The sequence below is a fragment of the Hippocampus bargibanti genome, linkage group LG02 (assembly GCF_051943395.1).
Source record: "Hippocampus bargibanti isolate YZ-2025 linkage group LG02, ASM5194339v1, whole genome shotgun sequence".
Classification (NCBI taxonomy): Eukaryota; Metazoa; Chordata; class Actinopteri; order Syngnathiformes; family Syngnathidae; genus Hippocampus; species Hippocampus bargibanti.
In genome coordinates, this window is record NC_142735.1 from 21,753,014 (window position 1) to 21,770,319 (window position 17,306).

The following is a 17,306-nucleotide window of genomic DNA, read 5'->3' on the forward strand; positions in this document are numbered from 1 at the left end:
GTTTATGTGTTGTCCTGAGTGTAATTATCATATGTGAAAATGAGGTGAATGACAGGACGAGGGGGAAAAGGGGAGTCGATTCTTTTTATTTTTTTCATTTTTTACTCAACCCAATACTGGTTCGAAGAGCTAGCAAAATTAGATAAATAAGTGCAGTCTGGTCCGTCAGTTTTATGGGAGCTATGCAACAGTGTGTAATGGTGCCCTCTTGTGGACTAGGTGGTACAACAGCAAAAAGCCAAACGTCAGTGTCCACAAACCCTCTGATCGCAGAAGGTAAAGTCAAATCGACGCAAATATAAACGTCATCGTCCATCAAACCCATAACCGTTGAATGGACATTCAATGTTAAGCGATTAGGATTGGGTGTTTCCGTTCACTTAATTAAGGCCGCGTGATAACACGCATCACCCCCCCCCTCCCAGGCCCCGCCCGAGGCAAAGTTAAAAAAAAGGGGGCGTGGAGGAATCGGGAAGACGGTTGCAAAGAATCATCAAAATATTTTCCACCCAAACGATTCCAGTGTGGGCTTTCTGTTTCTTGGAGGACTACAAACTATCGCGTATTCAACAGGTGAATTTACTTCGACGGTGTTGTAAACAACAACTACAATACATAAAAACATTTGTTTTCGTCCCAGGGGCTCGATGTCGGACGAGTCGCAAAGGACGGACAGAAGGACGGAAATTATTCTTGTTTTTTTTCGTACGCTTAAACGTCGCCGTTAAACCTTATTTTAATCACAAACGTAGATTTTTTTAAATCTAAATATCGCACGAAGCGACTCGGCCTCAACTCAAGGCTTCGTAAGTAGGACATTCAACGCGACCGATGGAAACGCAATTAGCTTCTTATAAGATTTTAAAATGTTTATTATGTTACAGTTTTTCTGCATTCACGTATTTTCGATCAAAACTTTAATTGTGTTTCGGTTTGATTTGACGTTCTCATTAATTGTGTTGAAACCCTCTTTCCTTTGTTTTTGTTTTCCAGGAAGTAACCGGAAGTTACAACCACCATCATCATGTCCGGTCAGAGCCCCCTCCTCGTTTGTTTTATTTCCTTTCACGCAGTTTAACAAGATTCCCTCAGTCCTCTCACATCACAATTTTTTTAATCTCAATGTTAGTGGTCACTGTTATAAAATTCCATCACCACATCAAGCTTCCTGTGGCTGTTTTTCCCCAGGTTACACCCACCAGGGCCCCTACCCCATGACTCACCACGGGGGCCAATCGGTGGCCCCGTATCCCGCATTTCAGGGTGGTTATGGGGAACCCGTTCAAGCCCCCGCTCCAGGCTTCAACATGAACTACAACCAAGGTCCACCTCCTGTGATGTTTCAACCGGGACCAATGGGGGCTGCCCCCTCTTACGACGGGTCACCCGGGACCGTTATCCCTGCACCGGTCCCGGTTGCTGTTGTCCCCGTTGGGGTACCGCCAGGGCTTGAATACCTCACTCAGGTAACTCAATTCTTCAGAATTTTACCACTGGTGGCTTATACGCTTCCACTATTTATGTTGTTATATTTACAGTATGTATTTATATTTTATTTATACTTATATATACTTTTTTATTAATACATACATTAAAAACGGAATAAAACAAATAATTGATAATATGTACAAATGTGTGTGTATACTCTATCTATCTATCTATCTATCTATCTATCTATCTATCTATCTATCTATCTATCTATCTATCTGTCTGTCTGTCTGTCTGTCTGTCTGTCTGTCTGTCTGTCTGTCTGTCTGTCTGTCTGTCTGTCTGTCTGTCTGTCTGTCTCCATCTACCCATCCACCTGTAGCTAGCTAGTCGGCTATCCAGCTTGCTGACTATCTACCTATGTACCTATCTACCTATCCACCTGTAGCTAGCTAGCTGACTAGATAGCTTGCTAGTTATCAATCTACCTATCCACCTGTAGCTAGTTAGCTAGCTAACTGGCTATCGAGCTAGTTGACTATCTAGCCTTTTTAAAGTAGTCATAATCTGTCTGTCTGTCCGTCCGTCGGTCTGTATATACTGTATATATACTGTATTTGGAAGGTGTAGCCTACATATCAAAGTCAAAGTCAGCTTTATTGTCAAATATGCTAATATGCATGACATACAGCACAGATGAAATCACTGTCCTCTCGGACCCAGCGTGCAAGGCACTTATAATGACAACTTTGAACAATGCATTTTACAAGATTCTGAGCAATTTTATGGGCCAAGTGCAGTGCAAAAAGCAAGTACAGTAAAGTCTCGTTATATCGATATTCAAGGGAGTCCGAAAAAATATCGATATAACCGGGACTATCGATATATCCGACCCTGTTTGCATGTAATTTTCTCCGTGCGTGCATAGAAATAGTATCGATATAACCGGGACTATCGATATATCCGATATCGATATAACGAGACTTTACTGTAATTAGATTCCTTCTTTGTTCTCCTGACAGATTGACCAGATTCTGATCCATCAAAAAGTGGAGCTCCTGGAAGGTAGGTTGCTCTGGCGCCGCCCCTGCCAAAAAGGGTTCCACATGAATTTCATTGCCGTTTGCCAGCATTCATCGGCTTTGAGACCAACAACCAATACGAGATCAAGAACAGCCTGGGCCAGAAGATTTACAAAGCCAAGGAGAAGAACGATTGCTGCACGCGCAATTGCTGCGGCTCTTTGCGGAGCTTTGACATGAAAATCAAAGACAACAGCGACCGCGAGGTCATTCGCCTCATTCGGCCCTTCCGCTGTGTTTCCTGCTGGTGTCCGTGTTGCCTGCAAGAGGTTAGCTTCCTTTTTACATGTTTTGCTTCAATGTGATTTTATCTTGAGCGCCTCAGTCATAATCCACCTATTCCGCGCTGTCGCTGGCAAAGTTGAATCTGAAACTATTCACCAAATTCCTGTCAAATCCAGTCCCGATTCTGTGACGTTTTTTTCAAACTCACTTGTGGTTTTGAGATGGAAAACCTGCGTGACTAGTTTGACTGGACAGGAGGTCATTTGTGCTCTCCTTTCACTGCAGGTCTGTTGTGGTACGCTCCTAACTGGAGTCACGCTCCCAGCGCAATGTTTGCTCATACGCTGTCATAGACCAAGCCGCTCATCCGACTCGTGTACGCGACGATCGTACACTGGCAATGAATCACCTGCCGATCAATCCTCGCATAAACAGTCCCTTGGAATGGGAAGGTCCCCTTTTTTCGGGTGATCCAGAAACCACCTCGCTGCTACGTAGGCTGTTTCGTGTCCTAACCTGGCTGAACCCGCGACTCGATGCAATTGTTAATGATTAGGAATGTTATGGTCAAAATGCCAAGCGAGGAAATGAAATGTGAATCGTGTGGTTGTTGTGAATGACCCACAGATGGAAGTGCAGGCGCCGCCGGGCACCACTGTGGGCTTCGTCAAGCAGGACTGGCACCCGTTCCTCCCACGGTTCTCCATCCAGGGGCCCAACAAAGAGACTTTGATGAAGTTAGAAGGCCCCTGCTTCGCATGCAACTGCTGTGGGGATGTCAACTTTGAGGTCAAACAATTAAGAAATCTTTTTTTCAATTTATATTTATTTAGTTAGTTCGTTTTGCTTCGTTGTCATCCACTTTTGTTTTTCTGGATCATTACCAGAATTCAACCTATTTTAGTAAAAAAATGTTTTTTTTTAATTCCAGTATAGGTGACTTATTTATATTTATTTATTTATACAGTGAGACCTCAACTTACGAACTTAATTGGTTCCCAGACAGAGTGTGTAAGGCGAAAAGTGTGTATCTCAAAAAAAGAATTCCCATAGGAAACCATTAAAATGGGAATAATTTGTTTCCGGGTTTCCATAAAATATACCTTTCAACTAAATAAGCCTTAAAACTACACACAACATACCTTATTATATGTATAATAAATGTGCTATTGTATTGTAATGAAAGAAATACACTGCATTGTATCATAAAGTCACTTTATTTACATTTGTGATGGTCATTTATGGCTTGATGGAATGGCGTTGGAGGTCGAAGGTCAAAGGGAATTGCTGTTTGGAAAGAGAGGCGCATTACATGAGGACTGTAATTAAAGAAATAAACTGTGCTGTAAAATAAAGTTTTATTGACCTTTTTGATGGTCGTTGATGGCTCATGGAAGGAGAGTCACCTTCCATGAGGACTGTTGGTAACTTAACCTCTGGTGCTGTTCGGTCGTGTGCTTCCGCCGAAGATCACTCCGCCAGCCGTGGTGGGTATGTATTATGAAAATAGTGCTTATTATAAGGTTTAATTTTCAGAAATTTGACGTTTGTAAGATGAAAAGTTTGTAAGTTAAGGTGTTTGTAAGTTGAGGTCTCACTGTATTGTGTCAGATGTTTGTGTTTGTTTCTGTATTTAACAAATAGAGGGATTTTTTTTCACTCCACTGCAGGGGACGTATTTATTTTTTGATAAACTGTATTCTAGTCCAAATATGATGGTTTAAATTATTTATTTATGTATTTATTTTACAAGGAGAAAACATTTTTTTCGCTCCACTACAGGTGACCTATTTATTTTTATATTAACTGTATTCGAGTCCGAATATGTTTATTTATTTATTTATTCATTTTACAAATACAGAAGAGGGAATTTTTTTACTGCACTACAGGTGACTTGTTTATTTTTTGGTAAACTGTATTGTAGTCTGAATATTATTTTTACATTTTTAAAATTTATTATTTATTTATTTTACAAATAGAGGAATTTTTTTTTGCCGCACAAAAAATGTTTGTTTATTTGTTCCTTTATTTAGTTTACAAATAGAGGAAAAACGTTTTTCACTCCACTTCAGGTGACTTATTACTTTTTTGATAAACTGCATTCTAATCCGAATATGATTTTTTTTTAAATTTAAGATGTATTTATTTATTTTACAAATACAGGAAACATTTTTTTAACCCCGCTACAGGTGCGGTTTATTTTTTAATAAATTGTACTGTAGTCCAAATACGTTTTTATTTGTATTTTTTTACAAAAAGGGTAAACTGTTTTTTTTTTACTTCACTCCGGTTGACTTATTTTTTGATATCCTGTATTCTAGGCCATTTATTTATTTATCTAGTTATTTGTTTGTTTCTTTCTTTCAAAAATAGGAAAAACATTTTTTTCTCCACTATAGCTGACTTATTTATTTTTTGATAAACTGTATTCTACTCTGATTGTGATTTTTTTTTTTTTTTTTTTTGGGGGGGGCACTCTTTTTCAACTATTTTACTGCAAGGTAGAGTGACTTAAAAACAATCCAAATCCTTCTTCATCTGTTGTAAAATTGTGACTTTTGTGTTTCGGGTGGGTAGCTGAGGGGAAAAGATGGCGGTCAGCCAATCGGGCGCATCAGTAAGCAGTGGAGCGGCCTCTTGAAGGAAGTCTTCACCGACACGGACAACTTTGGCATCCAGTTCCCTTTGGATCTGGACGTGAAAATGAAAGCCGTCCTCTTGGGAGCCTGCTTCCTCATTGTACGTTTTACCTCCTTTTCATTTTGCTTTGTTTCAAAAGGCATCACTGAGCACTTACCTTTTTGTTTCCTTTTGACAGGATTTCATGTTCTTTGAGAAAGTGGGCGAGGCCAACCAGCGCAGCTCCGTCTTCTCCTAAAACAGCAAAATTCTGTTCGACCGCCGCTTTCCACTCCAAAGATCCACTTTGCGTATGTTGGGTCGAATATGACCGCTTTATTGAAGTGGGCAACATGTGTTGCATAAACAGGGTTGTCCGAAATGGACTATATGCAGTTTACCAAAGAGGAAAAAAACCCTACTTTCTTAAAGGAGGATTAAAAAAATAATCCGAGAGCCAGTCGCCGACGGAAGTGCCTGTTTGTTTAACCACTGATCTGATCCCGCATATGTAGTCCCTTTTCTTTGTACTCTTTCACACATTTGAAATTGTATTTAAAACACTGTCTGCCATCAGACCATTATTCTATACTTGTATATTAAAGCTTATTTACTGATGTCTTTTTTTTTTATTACAATGCTATTTTTTTATATTCTTCACAGTGCAATGAAAAAATATTTGCCTTTCAAATTCATTACACACAAAATTTTTGGTTCATCAAAGACATTTTAATAGCACACATACCCCAAGGAAATACAAAATGTGGTTTCTACATTTCATATTGTCAAGGCACAAAAATAATAAAATCAATTTGATGAACTGAAACATTTTTATGGGATAAATATGCTAAGAACACAGGAAGTTGACAAATACTTTTGCAGCGCATTGGATAAAGCGCAAGGTGCCCCCCCGCCCCCAAATATTGGCACTGCTGGTTGAGATGCGTTCTTTCGCTTCTAATAAATTCTGTAACAATGAAAAAATGGAGGACCAATTTAAAAAAGAGGAATATCCAATCTTTTAATCAAATCTGCGATATTGACATGCATGAAAAATATCTTCCAACAAAGTGATCACCGTACCAACAAATTTGTAAACTCCGAATTATTTATTTGTGAGTAAAAAAAGGTCATAAATCTCATGAGAATAATGTACAACAAATTTATTCATAACAAAATACACAGGGAAATATGAAAAGTGTCCCATCAATAGTAATACATGTGTGGATGTAAAAAAAAGTCTAAGAAACAGTGAGTGTCTTTTGAAAAGTGACAATGCAGTTTTACACCCGTCTTTCGCCGCTCATCTGCGCACGTTCCCTCTCGCTCGAAGCCGATCGGTCATCGCGCGACCAACGGATGAGGTAGCGGCTGGCGAGCTGCAAGTTCCACTGATACCTGGACAGTATCCGCAAGCAGTCCTCTCGTGAGCACAGACTCAATGAGTAGAGTTGCTCCAGCTGTGGACAAGGTGCAACATTCTGGTTAGGGTTACGGTGAACCCTGGCAAAGACTTTGACTTGGCTTTTATTTTGAGCAAATGTTGACCTTTTGGAAAACAAACTAGAACAAGGTGAGATGAGTTGTACTTTTACAAAAGTATAAACATTTCCTTAAAGGACAACCGACGTCACTTTTTTTGTTTTTTAACTGACACCAGAAAAACGTTTTATAGCATCTAAAATACCCAAAACACGCAGTATGATATTTTTATTCAAATGCAAAACACCAATAAAACTTAAAGTGTCCAAAATCTGCAAAAAATTGAGCTGCGAATTGGGCATTTTCAGAAAGTCCCGCCCCCAGTTTGTGACATCACGCCAAGACGCCTTGCATTGCTGGAGAATCAAAACAATGGCTTCAGATTTGGAGAATATGCTTTCTTGTTACAAATCCAGTTATGAATATGATTCAAATGGTTCTGAAGAGGAAAGCATACATGTTTTCATGATCGATTAAATAATTTATTTTTGCCATTTTGAGGCAACATTGAGGGGAAGTGTCTCATCGAAAGAGGCACAAAATGGCGACCACCTGTGGCCGCCTCTGTTTCCACAGGCTGATAAATTCCTTCTATGGCACTTGGACGCCCTCTTCTGGCCTTCTGGTGGCTTTTGGGTGCAACACGAGGTCCCCAGACCAAACAGGTTCATTAAAATACATTGACGTGATGGAAGGACCGCTACATTGCGTCTTTTTTACAGTAAAGGGCGGTCCTTTAGTGACGTCACGTACGGACTCATCACCAAGTCAAAAACAAGACTTCCTGAATATTCAGCGCAAGTCTTAAAACGTAAACTATAGCTATATGCGGTGGAATCTTTGTAAAATACGCTCAGTAGAAGTCATTTGAAGCCATTTTACAAATTATGGACACAACTTGTCCGGAGACGTCGGTGGTCCTTTAAGTGGAGGGGGGGATATTGAAATGGAGTTATTAGGAGGGGAAAAAAATTGGAATCTCATAATCAGAGATATTTGGTGAAGAGGCTTTAGTTTTAGGTGGGGGTGGGAGGGGGGTGTTAGATTGGATTGGATTGGCCTTTATTAGTCTCGCAGTGGAGAAATTTACATTTCACAGCAGCAAAGTGATGTAAAAGTAGTAAAGTGAAAGTAGAAAAATAAAATACAGGAGCTGCTGGAAAGGCAGCCACTCTCGCGAATTCAAAAGAACAAAAAAACCAAATAACAAATAATATGACAAAACAAAGACAATATGACAACACAAAGACACATAGAGTCATGATGACAATCATGAGAATTTCATAAGAAAAAAGCAGAAAGACAATAAGTTATCTATAGACTATAAGTTATATTTTGATTTTTTTTTTTCAATCAACCTCCCTAAAAATCATTACCAGAAAAAAAAAATCATTTGTAATCTTTTTTTCCCATGGAAATAGTTCCAATGTTTGGATGGAATAAAATTGTATCCTTCAAGGTTGCTAGCTGTCTTTTCATATCTATCTAGTCATAATTGTTTATCTATCTATCCATCTCTCCCTATCCATCCATCTATCAATTTGTCTATTTATTTATTTATGTAATTTTATTTGCCTCTTCATTTATGTATTTTTTTATTTATGTATTTTATTTATTTATCTCTGTTTATTTCTCTCCCCCTTCCTTCCTTCCATTTATGTACTTATTTATTGAGGGGGGGGGGGGTGTTCTGAGAATAGAGCGAAGTAAAATAAAGATGTATTTTTGCCTTGAGTTGCTGCTCAGCCCGTAGCGGGTTCCATTCATTGCGCTGCAGTGCGCCCTGCGCCTCCTCGATGGTGACCCCGTGCACAGCCTCCATCACCTGAACACAACACAATTCAACGAAAAGATTCCAGGAAGCACTCTGTTTTAATTCTACCAGATGATTAAAAAAAGTGATCTCATGAGGAAAAAAGTGTTGAATAGATTCAAATAAACAAACAAATAAATGGATAGAGAAATAAACCAAAAACTAAAATACATTAATCAATTAATACATGTCTAGATAAATGTCTGTCACATTTCGGTTTGTGACCAATGGGTGTCAGTCTCAGTCCCCGCCTGCAGCAGCACAGCTGTTGGTCATTTAAATCAGTGGCAGTTGAAAGGACTCCTGGCACGACCATTCAGTATCGGGTTATTGTTTGTTTCACCCTGTCAGGTTTGTTTTCGTCTTGTCATGTGTTACTCAAGGTTTTGTTTGCAACTTTGGACCTTTGTGTTCTGTTGACTTTGTTGTTTGAGATTTTGTTCCAGCTGACTTTATTTCATGCCTGCGTTTTGGGGGTCCACCACCATCACCTTGCAAATCGTGACAATGTCTAAATAAATAAAGATCTAAATAAATAAATCCATCCATCTATGAATGAATGAATGAATGAATGAATGAATGAATGAATGGGGGATCAGCTACCTGTGAGATGAGCGCGTCTCGGGCATAGTGCACAGGAGATGACTTTTCCCTTTCGCGGAGCCGCTCTTTTCCGTCCACGTGCTCATCCAGCTGAGGCGTGGAACGTGCCAACTGGGACATTTTGGCCAGGTTGGCGCCGCCCGCCGGTGGAGGTGGCGGCGGTGGCGGCCAGGGGGACCCGGGGATCGGGTGCACGGTTGGCCTCCTCTGCGGCTTCCAATTTGCACGCTTATAGTTGGGCGGCGGCGGGCGGGGAGGCGGCAAAACACTGGCCTCACTAAAACGTCGGTGATCCTGTTGCATCACCACGCTGCGCGCCGCCATTGCCGGAGCCGCTGGCCTGCCTGCGGTGGCCGGCGGGGGCGGCCGGGACTGCCGGCCGCTCAACACCGACTCCAGGCTTCGAGAAATACCTGCGGACGGGACCCAGAGGGACATGCTGAACACCTAAAAAGATGACATCTATGCAATTGCGATATATTATTTATGACTACGTTAACTCATTCACTGGCAGACGATGTGCAAAAATGTGTCATTTTCACTCAAATTGCAGGACCCACAGAATATTGAGTTTGAGGACTACATAAACCTTCAATGCAGCGTAAGAAATCTTAGACTCTCATCTTTCATCAGAAAAAAACAATTCCCAAGTTATATGTGTCTGGAGTTATCTGAGCTTAAAATGGGGGCGGCTATACAAAAATCATTGCAAGAGGTCTGACCAGCGCTTTATCTGCAAAAGTCAAAACCCGGATACATTTGGGAATGGCGCTCCACATCATGTTTTTCAATTCCAGTGAATGAGTTAATGATGTGGAGGATACATGGATCGATTTATTGGATGGGAGAGCAGGATTTGAGGAAATACAGCACCTGACATTTTAAGCAGATTGGAGCCCTCCTTCTCTCTGGCTTGTCTCCAGCTGCCGCTGCTTCTGCCCATCACAAGAGAAAATAAATCAAAAGTTGAGCAAATAAAGACGATGCCCGATGGCGTCAAGGCGACTGACTCTGTGGGAGTGTCGGGCGACCCCCAACTACGATCCATATGGACGTCTCCATGTGCCGCGTGGTACAGGCTGCCCTTCACCGGACCAGAGATGAAATTGGAGACGGGGTTGGGCGCTGAGATGGCGACGGCGGATGGAACCGGAGGGACCGATGGCGGAATAGGCGGCATGATGACACAAGGAGGGAACCAGCCCACGCTGAGCGTCCTCTGGTTCTGGCCACGCCATTCGGTGTGTTCCAAGCTACACAATGGATCAGCTCAATCACTTTTTCTCCCTTGCCATCACGGATAACTCTCATGCTAATGGCCGTTTATTACATGTTACCCGTGTTCGATGACGGTCACGAGATCGCCGGGCGCCAGTGCCAGTTTCCTGGCTTCGGAGAATTCCCGTCCGGCCTGGACCTCCATGGGCTTGGCGTCGGTTACCATGGCAATGAGCCGCGCGAAATCGGGCCGCTCGGTCGGCTCGCACGCCCAGCACTTCCTCATGACGGCGTACATCTCCTGGGGGGAGTCCAGGGGCTTCTCCAGCCGCTCGCCCTCTCGCTCCACGCGCCAAAGGATCTAAAATTTGCACGACGCTAAGCGGCCCTTCCTGTAAAGTGCCCATCCCCCAAATCGCCCACTTACCTGCCTCCCCGATAGACCAAACCACGGCTCCTCGCAGTACGTGAACATCTCCCACAGGGTGACGCCGTACATCCACACGTCGGACGCATGTGAGAATGAGCCCACGCGGAGACTCTCGGGAGCACACCTGGCGGCGCCAAAAATAGGAATGACGGGGTGCAAAATCTCAAAAAGGTACAAATATATACATGGTGAAACGAGCCCGCAATGAGAAGAAAGGAGCGTCAACGGAGAGAGCCAATGCGGACGTGGAACAGTCGCGGGTTGGAATTGAAGCGGATTGACATGAGAGATGTGAGACAATTTCTTTTCGTCAATGGATGCTGCAGCTTCGTGTTTGCTTTCAACATTTAGCTTGGCGCAGACGTGCACATTTCACCATGAGGTCCCTGATCCACTGGTGAAAAGGAGGCTTGGATCCTCTCCTCTTTCATGTAAAACTGTTTCATACAACAAAGAGGGTGCAGAAAGTGCCTTAAATTCAATGACTTTCTGTATCTTTTGTGTTGTATCACATTATTTGTTATTTAGTTTTTTTGTTGTTGTTTTGACTTCAAGATGGCGCCGGGAGAGTGGCTGTCTTTACAGCAGTTCCTAGATTTTGTTTCTGTACGTCTTCCCTTCCTTTCCTCTTCCTTCTATAAATTTGCTGCTGTGAAATGTAAATTTCTCCACTGCGAGACTCTTAAAGGCCAATCCAATCCAATCCAATCCAATCCAATCCAATCCAATCCAATCCAACCAAGGCAAAGATCGCACGAGCTAAATAGGGTTCACATCCACGCCAGCTCTCACCACGCGAAGGGGATGCGCCGATGTGCCGACATGATGTAGTGGTCGGCGTCGTGGCTCAGGCCCCTCATGAGGCCGAAATCGCAGATTTTCACCATCTCCTTGGAGGCCAGCAGGACGTTGCGGGCCGCCAGGTCCCTGTGAATGAAGCGGCGCGTTTCCAGGTAGTCCATGCCGCCCGCGATTTGGCAGGCGAAAAGCCATAAGCGGGCCAACGGGTACTCGTACTGCCGCGAGCGTAACGTGTCGTACAGCGAGCCCAACGGGGCCAATTCGGTCACCTGAAATGGACGCGGCGGGCTCATGAGCAAACGGAGATGGGAAGGGGGCCAAGGGGTGGGGGGGGGGGATTCCGCTTACCATTTTGAGGGGCTGCGTGAGCACCACGCCGTAAAGTCGGATGATATGCGGGTGGTCCAGTGACTGCATGCTGGTGACTTCTTGCAAAAAATCGGTCAGGGTTTCTGCCTGACGGGACATGCTGCTCCGCAGCGATTTTACTGCAACGGGGAACTGGAACACAACAGGCATTTATAAACAAGCTAATAAAATACATAAATCAATGAATAAATAGATACATAAATAAATAGATAGGTAGATAAATACATAGATACATAAATAAATAACAACAAATAACAATACAGAAATACATAAAAAATAAGTAGATCAATAAATAGATAAACAAACAAACAAATAAATGAATGAATAAATAGAGAAATAGATAGACAAATGAAGAAATACATCCTGGTAACATAAAAATAACAAGATATAAATAACAACAGTATAAACAACAACAAATAAATAAGCAAAGAACAATAAATACATGAATAAACAGATAAACAAATAAAGAAATGAATAGATAAATAAGTAAATAGAAAGACAGATAGATAAATAAATAAAGAAATAAATAAAAACCCTATGTAAATAACAACAAATAAAAAATAGCAATAAATAAACAAATAGATGCATAAATACATACATAGATAAATAAATAAACAAACAAGTAAATAAATGGAAAAAAATCTCTTTTTATGCATGTTTGATTTGGTCATTTACAAAAATACATTGTGATTTTCTTGAATGTTCCTTATTGTTGATCCAATTTTAAATGTACGTATTGATTTATTGACTATTTTAATGTATTTAATTGTATTTTCTCACACTTTCACTGTTTATCTTAAATGCTTATTTTCTTTTTACAAATGATGTAATGCATCGCTGTATTTTTACAGCGCATTTTATATTTAATCTTGCTTTGTTTCATAATGATTTCTTCTTTGTTTTGTTCTTACTGATTTAATTGAGTCTAATTATAATTCTATTTTATCATTCTGCCAGTGTTTTCATGCCATTTATTTTACTTTGGTTATCATCTCCTCGGATTAAGATTTTATTTTTTAAAAGCATGTTTATTTTTTATTCTGTGTTTCATAATAGACACACTTTCTATGATTATTTTATTTATCTTCAATCAAAAAGGCCCCCAAAAAACTAAATTCTCATCAAATACGTGATGAACTGAATGTTTCTCTGGCCTCGTCTCCATGTTTGCATTTGTGTGTCTTACAACTCTTCCAGTGGGCGTGTGCCACTCGCCCTTCTTGACTACCCCGAAGGAGCCGGACCCCAGCTTGTCCCCAAGAACCAGCTCGCTGTCCTGGATGAGGCTGGGGAGTGCCCTGCTACCACTCTCCGGGTTATACTCGCCGCCGCCACCGGGTCCACGGCCGCTCGGCCCCTGCGTGCGGAGAGACGTCACAATGGATTGGGTGCACTTAACTGATGCGACTGGAGTTGCGTTTTTCTTTCAAAGTGGTCATACCTTGGGCACCCACGAGCGCCAGTTTCGGGACGTCTTATGGCGTTTTAATGCATCCCATAATCTTCTTTGTGCTTTGGTTTTAAAAAAGACACAAATGGTTTATTTACATCAAAAATTGCTACTATCCGATGGAAATGAAAGCAAAGTATATTCAGGGTATTCTAAAATTTTGGCCCCCTGTTGATCATATTGGGGTGTCGATCGATCTGACCATAGTTTTGAAACAAAAACAAAACAGGAGCTATCCTGTAAATATGGAGTTAGGGGTGTGGCCTTCTCTTGAATCAGTAGTTTTTTTTTCGGAGAGCAGACCAAAATACATACGTACAAGTGGAGCCGACTCACAGCTTCAAAGTGTGACCCGTAGCCTAACTCCGGGGTCAATGTTAAGCCCTTTGTTTTTCCAGCTTTATATTTGTGTAAGATTTCAAAACGTCACACTTTATACGATTTGAATATGATACAAGTATTTTGTTTTGCAATCATGATTTTGAAAAAAAAAATACTTGAGCGGTTCAAAAAAGACTGAAACATTTTGAATACAAGACATCCTAATTTACACTATATAGCACTTCCACAACAGCTGCAACAAATAGTCAAACATAATAGTGAACATAAAGAAAAATAATAAACAAAACAATTATTTACAATGGATGAGTGCAGTTTTTTTCCGTCTGTGTTTATTAACTCATTGACTGCCAGAGGAGGTGAAAATGTGTCTATTCCAGTGCTAGAATTTTTGTCATTGTCACTTGAATTCCAGGACCCACAGAATATTGAGTTATAGGACTACATCAACATTCGATACAGCATTAGAAACCTTAGACTCTCTTCTTTCATCAGAAACAAGAGTTAATTCCTAAATTGTATGGGTCTGGAGTTATATGAGCTTGAAATGAGGGCGGCTGTCCAAAATGCAATACAATTACATATACATATTGGTTTATATAGCGCTTTAACAAGTGCTGAAACTGGAACAAAGCGCTAACATGGAAAAAAAGGAAACACCATTGTGGAAGGGAAAAACATTGCCAGAGGTCTGGCCAGTACTTTACAGGCACCCAAACGTGAAAAACCAAAACCCGAACAAATTCGGGAATGGCGCTCTACGTCATATTTTCAATTCCCAAATACATTCGGTGATGGCAGTGAATGACTTAAGAAGCCTGACAGCAGTCAGTAGAAACGAGCGGCGCTATGAGCGTATTATTGAATTATTGAATGAATTATTAACTTTAAAATAATACATATTTTATTTGTCTCATAGCTTTCTTGGTGCAGTTATTTAAGCCATGTTATTTATTTATCTTAAAAAATAAATACAGTCGTCATATTTGGGAAATCAATCAATATATCTATTACTGACTTGTTTTTTTTCTCATTTTCAAAATATTGTTTAGGATGTCATTAACCATGTGCAGAAATAAGTACAAATACTGTAATACTTGTTTTTTTAAAGACTGTCCTACTAAAAACTGTATACTCAATTTCCTAGTGGACATTTTATTCTCATAAAGCTCTTTGGTCCACCATTTGGAATGGAAGCAAGTACTTTTTACTAAAATTAGTGGATTCATTATACTACAAAATTATTCAAAAATATTATATTGGATGAGAATACAAGTTACAAATTCTTACTGGTTATTAATGCTTTGATTCAAGTGAGATTCAGGTGCGCACAGGTCATTAGTTTGAGTCCCGCTACAGCATCCCTGTGTGGAGTTTGCATGTTCTCCCTGAGCCTGTGTGGGTTTTCTTCGAGTCCTCCACTTTCCTCACACATTCCGAAAACATGCATGGCAGGCTGATTGAAGACTCCAAATTGTCTCTAGGTGTGAGAGTGACTGTTGTTTGTTTTTGTGTGCACTGCGATTGGCTGGTAACCAATTGAGTGTCCCCCGCCTAGTACCCGAAAACGGCTAGGATAGACTCTAGCAGCCCCCGTTACCCTACTGAGGATGAAGCGGTCTGGAAAATTGATGGACGGATGATTCAAGTGAAACAATAGTCATATTAATCCATCAACCTGCCCGAGGTAAAGCAACCTTGGTTTTACGTCTGTGTAAGCTCTCAGGTTTTAATTCTAAGGTTGATACTGTATCATATGATCCAAGGGATGGGACAAAATATCAATACCCCAGGACGTTCAGTCCTTGAAAAAATGTGCCATTCATTTTGCTAACCACATATATATATATTTTTTTTTTGCTTGAGCATCGAAATATTTGATGGAGGCAAATGAAATGGATGGGACAGGTAAGAAGAAAAATGTACCAATATGAGACTCACCGGGTTTGCTGATACCGATTTGCTCCAAGTCAGCCTCCTTGACATAGGAAAAGTGCTCAATGCGAGTGATATTTAGGCCGTCACGGACGCGCAGGTAGAACTTCTCCAGCTGCACGTCGGCCAATAGTTGATACAACCATTGCGTGTCCTGCTCCATCGGCGGGCGGCGGGAGCTTGGACTCTTAACCGGACAGCCAGCCGACAATGGCGAAGGGATTCTGAAAGTTTCAAAGAGATTTGTAAAAAGTGACCCAGCGAATGCTATACCTCCCCCAGCTGGTCATTGTTTTTCGATGTCTCTAATGAATTGTGTTCGTAGTATTTTGTTGCAACCTGTGATGCAGTGGTAATAAAGCTAGGCTGATTCTGATTCTAAAGCTGCTTGGTTGGCCTTTCACAATCCCTAGCTGTAAACATGGAGGAGTAGGGGAAAAAGAGCTGGTGCTTGTGATGCTAACGTTTATGTGCACAGTGATGAATCTTTAACCGGCTTGGCTACCGAAAACATTCCCGATGCCGTGGGAGCACAGTCCATAATGTCAACACATTGATATATGTATTAGCCTTTAGCCATCCATCCTAACTTTGGGCAGGGGTACCCAGGACTGGTCACCAGCCTATCGCAGAGGCACATACGCAATGATAAACAAGAGTAGCCACTCACATTTTGAACATTTAATAATTATTACTAGGACTGGAACGGTTGAACAGAAATGGACGAGGTGTAAATGAAAGAAGTACAAATGTGTACAATAAAATATTCACCGCTACACGTTTTAATTATTAGTTTTCATTTAATTCTTTTGAATTTAATAACATATTTGAATTGGCGAATCACTGCACAAAATATCGCAGGACTCCTGACAAGCCTGTAAATTCTCAGACGTTGGATTAACACGTATAAACTATTATTGATCCTAAAACTTTGTTGTATGATATATAGAAGCTCATAAAGACCTGTGCTTAGTAATGTAATCGGGTGTTATTACGTGCTTCAATTCGTTAAAAAAATGAACCAAATATAAATCAAACGTGTTTTGTGTGCTTTTTGGATGATACTTACTGTAAGGGACGACTATTGCTCACAGCTCGTTGTCACCCTCCACACACACCTTGACGCCAGTCATGTTTCCCGGCTCCACTTCACAAATCTTTGGAAAGTCCTCGAAATTTTGTCACGGTCCAACGAATGTGGGGTTTCCTTTCGGTCAGAGAGGAAAAAGACCTTGGCTAAACTTGACTTGGAGCTCGTTCGGTTGCACTTTGGGGCGAATGAACTACAAGCGACTTAGAGTAGAGAACTTACCTGTACGTATTTTTTTTTTCATTTCCGGGACCAGGCATGTCTTTTTCCGGTCATGACTCACTTGAATCGACACGCAAACGAAACGGACCACATAAATAATAATAACAACAACAATGATAATAATAAAAACTATAATAACAACAACAACAATAAAATCTATAATAACGTTAATAATAATAATAGGCCAGAATCACTCAAAA

At 40.9% G+C, this 17,306-nt stretch overlaps 2 protein-coding genes across 3 annotated transcripts; one reads left to right on the forward strand and one right to left on the reverse strand.

The window, feature by feature from the left end:
* The first annotated feature begins 453 nt into the window (after nt 1-453).
* On the forward strand, nt 454-5,971 carry LOC148901956 (phospholipid scramblase 2-like). The gene is made up of 8 exons (XM_088990113.1): nt 454-573; nt 994-1,031; nt 1,189-1,466; nt 2,451-2,493; nt 2,559-2,779; nt 3,363-3,524; nt 5,313-5,474; nt 5,554-5,971. Exons 2-8 carry the CDS (start codon nt 1,025-1,027, stop codon nt 5,611-5,613), a joined length of 933 nt encoding a protein of 310 aa, XP_088846239.1. The 5' UTR covers nt 454-573; nt 994-1,024; the 3' UTR covers nt 5,614-5,971.
* Nucleotides 5,972-6,502: 531 nt separating this feature from the next.
* tnk1 (tyrosine kinase, non-receptor, 1) lies at nt 6,503-17,094 on the reverse strand. 2 transcript variants are annotated; one of them, XM_088990111.1, is made up of 13 exons: nt 16,864-17,094; nt 15,801-16,018; nt 13,512-13,582; nt 13,257-13,427; nt 12,050-12,202; nt 11,693-11,970; nt 10,898-11,024; nt 10,590-10,831; nt 10,263-10,505; nt 10,126-10,184; nt 9,253-9,665; nt 8,566-8,661; nt 6,503-6,814 (listed from the first exon to the last, which is right to left on the reverse strand). In XM_088990111.1, the coding sequence occupies exons 2-13, from the start codon at nt 15,955-15,957 to the stop codon at nt 6,638-6,640; spliced, it is 2,187 nt and encodes a 728-aa protein (XP_088846237.1). In that variant the 5' UTR covers nt 15,958-16,018; nt 16,864-17,094; the 3' UTR covers nt 6,503-6,637. The 2 variants fall into 2 exon arrangements, with proteins under 2 accessions (XP_088846237.1, XP_088846236.1); XM_088990110.1 differs by having other exon boundaries at nt 10,126-10,187.
* Nucleotides 17,095-17,306: the final 212 nt, after the last annotated feature.

What these genes read in the sequence shown, in the direction of transcription:
- LOC148901956 (XM_088990113.1), top strand. An exon ending in GTGGGGATGTCAACTTTGAG is followed by an intron (nt 3,525 to 5,312) that starts GTCAAACAATTA and finishes TCGGGTGGGTAG; the next exon opens with CTGAGGGGAAAAGATGGCGG. An exon ending in TGGGAGCCTGCTTCCTCATT is followed by an intron (nt 5,475 to 5,553) that starts GTACGTTTTACC and finishes TCCTTTTGACAG; the next exon opens with GATTTCATGTTCTTTGAGAA.
- tnk1 (XM_088990110.1), bottom strand. Translation starts at nt 15,957, where the DNA reads ATGGAGCAGGACACGCAATGGTTGTATCAACTATTGGCCGACGTGCAG. An exon ending in ACACGCCCACTGGAAGAGTT is followed by an intron (nt 12,203 to 13,256) that starts GTAAGACACACA and finishes GTTGTGTTCCAG; the next exon opens with TTCCCCGTTGCAGTAAAATC. An exon ending in TTGGTCTATCGGGGAGGCAG is followed by an intron (nt 10,832 to 10,897) that starts GTAAGTGGGCGA and finishes TGCAAATTTTAG; the next exon opens with ATCCTTTGGCGCGTGGAGCG.